This window comes from Tachysurus vachellii, chromosome 21, assembly GCF_030014155.1.
Source record: "Tachysurus vachellii isolate PV-2020 chromosome 21, HZAU_Pvac_v1, whole genome shotgun sequence".
Taxonomy (NCBI): Eukaryota; Metazoa; Chordata; class Actinopteri; order Siluriformes; family Bagridae; genus Tachysurus; species Tachysurus vachellii.
The window spans coordinates 19,232,036-19,236,048 of record NC_083480.1 but is presented as its reverse complement, the minus strand read 5'-3'; the positions used below and the strand labels follow the sequence as shown (position 1 = coordinate 19,236,048).

Below are 4,013 nucleotides of genomic sequence, written 5' to 3'. Positions count from 1 at the left end.
ATAAATGTTCTTGTTTTTCTTCTTGTCATTTCTAAATGCTAAAGTTCTTGACATCCTTCTTTGTTTGCCGCACTGCTGGACATCTGACGTGGAGATGCCTTGTGATTAAAAGGTCATGTTTTTATAACCGTTTGATGCTTTCAGCTCCAGCGCTGATTTTCTAGCTCACCCACATGATCAGCAGCCGGAGGCAGTGTCACCTGTGTAAATTCCACTGGTGGCTTTTCTGGTCGTTTTTTTCTTCTGGACAGGTTGGTCTGGTTTGAGGAGTTTCCACCCCGAGGCAAAGAATGTTCTGTAAAATTCTCCCCCTCAAACCCCCACCTATTTGTTCAAGGCTTTAAAAGCAGCCAGTTCTCTCTTCTCTCCACTTGTTCTTCTCCAGCTTGGGCAGAAAGGTTCTACATTGTGATCATCATCATGAGCGCCAGCTTCTCCAGCCGCAGCTTCGTCTCCTCCTCCTCCTCTTCTTTGAGGAGCAGTTCAGCTCTACGCCTTGGAAGCTCCCTAGGAGCCGGCAGCATGTATGGAGGAGCCGGAGGGTCTGGAGTGCTCATCTCTACCGCCAAAAATGTTGGATGTGGCTTCAACCTCGCCGACGCTGTTGACGTTACAGCCAATGAGAAGCTGACGATGCAGAACCTGAACGAGCGTCTGGCCACCTACCTGGACAAGGTGCGCTTGCTGGAGAAGGCCAACGCTGAACTGGAGCTCAAGATCCGCCAGTTCCTTGAGGGCAAGGCCTCCCCTGCAGCCCGAGACTACTCCGCCTACTTTGCCACCATCGGAGACCTCCAGACCAAGGTATGGCCCCAACTTTCTCCTTACTAACCACTATGCACTAGTTAATCAGCCTTTCTATCTATGTCATAGAAGTGAGGATATGGTGCACTCATGGAATCCCACAATCCATTGTTTAATGTTTAAAGGATGTAGTGCACAGCTACTCAATATCACCTTCCTCACTATTACACTAATGAAGATCACTTTTGGGAAGACCACATATCATAAATAATTTCTATAAAAATAAATATAAATTTTATAAATATAAATATAAATATTTATAAATAAATATAAATATTTATAATAAAATAATTTTTATTATATATTCACCTGTACACTCACCTGTACATTCACCTGTACATTCACCTGTACACTCACCTGTACATTCACCTGTATATTCACCTGTACATTCACCTGTACATTCACCTGTACACTCACCTGTACATTCACCTGTACATTCACCTGTACACTCACCTGTACATTCACCTGTACATTCACCTGTACATTCACCTGTACATTCACCTGTACACTCACCTGTACATTCACCTGTACATTCGCCTGTATATTCACCTGTACATTCACCTGTCTCTATACATGTTTACCTGTCAGTTTGCATATATGGCAGACTATATAATAGCATATAATAGAAGGATAATTGCAAGTTCCAGATTTATCCCTTCCTTTATATCTCTTTGGAGTGAATCTCAATGCAGTACCTATTTCACTAACTACCCTCTCAATACACAGGCCACGCCCATGTTATTCACCCAGTCAAATCCATCTCCTGCCCATACAGCGGCCACACCCATCTATTACACCCAATTATATTACACTACAGGAGCCACACCCATCTATTGTACTTTTCTATACTTTGAGATTTTATTGTAAATATAATATTGTATAGAAGTGATGATTATTATTAACTTTGTGATTATTTTGCAGATTCAAGGTGCCATCACTGTGAATGGAGGGCTGTACCTCAACATCGATAATGCCAAACTTGCTGCTGATGACTTCAGAGTAAAGTGAGTGTCCAAAACACGTTTATAAAATTAAGTAGCTTGTATGTTTCTATAGTGAAGTTTTTAACCAGGAATTAAGCTTCTACTTTATGATTATACAGATTCTAAATAAATGCATGAGTACATAAGCATGTCTTTTTTCACCAATTTGACCTTCTCAGGTTGAGACAAACCACAGGTAAAAAACAGATATTCTTTAATTGTTTCAGGTATGAGAACGAGCTGGCCATGAGGCAGTCAGTGGAGGCCGACATCTTTGGGCTGAGGAAGGTTCTGGATGACTTAACATTGGCCAGATCAGATCTGGAGATGCAGATTGAGGGTTTGAAAGACGAGCTAATCTATCTGAAGAAGAACCATGAGGAGGTGAGACATGGACCTTTAACATCTGCACATAGAACCACTATTTCACATGTCACAGTGTTTATACAATTAATCACTTACACTGTGTATTGCAATGCAACTGCACCAAGACCTCATCAACCCCAAAGATAACTCAGGAGTTCCATCATTTACATTTACAGCATTTAGCAGACCTTCTTATCCAGAGTGACTTACAATTTTATTTCAACTTATACAACTGAGCAAATGAGGGTTAAGGGCCTTGGTCAGGGGCCCAGCAGTGGCAGCTTGGTGGACCTGGGATTCAACTCACAACCTTCCGATCAGTAGTCCAACACCTTAACCACTAGTCTACCACGTCCCTTGTGGTCCATCACCTCAGTGTGTCTTTGTGAATGCAATGCTATTGGTAGATCACATCTTGGCTATGTTCCTGTAGGAGCTTCTGTTGGCGCGCTCTCAGATGAGTGGACAGGTGAACGTGGAGGTTGATGCTGCACCACAGCAAGACCTGAATGCAATCTTGGCTGGAATCCGTGAGCATTACGAATCTGTGGCCACTAAGAACCGAAAGGAAATTGAGGCCTGGTTCCAGAATAAGGTGAGTCTGAACAGGACCATACTGAACACTTAGTGCTCAGAAGTCAGAAGTGATCTTTCTGTAAATTTTCATTGATTTGTTATTTTTGACTTCACAGAGTGAAGCACTGAACAAAGAGGTGGCCATCAGCACAGAAACACTCCAGATGTCCAGATCTGAGATCACAGAAGTCAAGCGCACACTTCAAAGTCTGCAAATTGAACTTCAGTCACAGCTTAGCATGGTGAGATCTTAGCACACAAATGCTGAAAACATTAGTCCATATATATCATTTTATAATTGTAAAAATACAAAAAATTGTAAAAATACAATTTTCCACTAATACAATGTTTTGTGCCCATCGAAACAAAAATGAGTTTCTGTGTAATATTAATTTCTTCATGACCTCTTGATAATACGCATTGAAGGTTGTAACTAATCCTGGTCACAGATTTCTTGTGAAACTTTATAAAACTTTGATAAATATGTTTTATCTTATTTGTCTGTTTAGAAATCCTCTCTCGAAAACACTCTGGCTGAGACACAGAACCGTTATGCACAAATGCTCGCCGGCTATCAGGTTCAGGTGACCAGTCTGGAGGAGCAGCTGGTGCAGCTTCGTTCTGATCTCTCTCGCCAATCCCAAGAGTATCAGGTGCTGCTGGACATCAAGTCCAGACTGGAGATTGAGATTGCAGAGTACAGGAGACTGCTGGATGGAGAAGCGACCACTAGGTGAGTATTTCAGGGAAAATGTAGTAGATTTGGGGAATATTTCAGTGTTTCTTTCCTCACCTTTCTGGTAACTCTGTCTTTATTTCCTCTTCCAGCACCACAACCAGCTCTAGTTCCACCACTCGGAAGGTTGTGATTGTCACAGAGGAAGTGGTGGATGGTAAAGTGGTCAGCTCCTCCAGTACTTCTCAGAGCAAAACCATCACTAAGTAACCGTGTTGAGTCTCAATACAGCAACGAGATGATTTCCATCCCTGTGAAATTCTTTCTCAATGCTTATAAAGACAAATAAAGTCAAGCCAAAGCAGTTCATGTGTCTCTTGTTCATTTTAGCTCACTGTAATCCCCAGATCTTTATCCAAGAGAAAGGTTAATAACAAAAAGCTTTACAAAAGAAGTATTTATCTGATAAAGTCTCAACCAAAAGACTGAGTCTTTAAAGACTATTCCACAGGCAGGAAAAAGCTCTGCTCCATGCTGTAGATTTTATTATTATTAGACATTAACTGTGTTTTTTTATTAGTGTCCAACACCTTTGAGAAGCAGACTCC

General features: G+C 41.5%; 1 protein-coding gene across 1 annotated transcript; it reads left to right on the top strand.

Annotated features, from left to right (window-relative positions):
* Window positions 1–363: 363 nt before the first annotated feature.
* On the top strand, window positions 364–3,769 carry LOC132837604 (keratin, type I cytoskeletal 13-like). Its single transcript, XM_060857362.1, has 7 exons — window positions 364–804; window positions 1,726–1,808; window positions 2,015–2,171; window positions 2,587–2,748; window positions 2,846–2,971; window positions 3,239–3,462; window positions 3,558–3,769. Exons 1-7 carry the CDS (start codon window positions 421–423, stop codon window positions 3,673–3,675), a joined length of 1,254 nt encoding a protein of 417 aa, XP_060713345.1. The 5' UTR covers window positions 364–420; the 3' UTR covers window positions 3,676–3,769.
* Window positions 3,770–4,013: the final 244 nt, after the last annotated feature.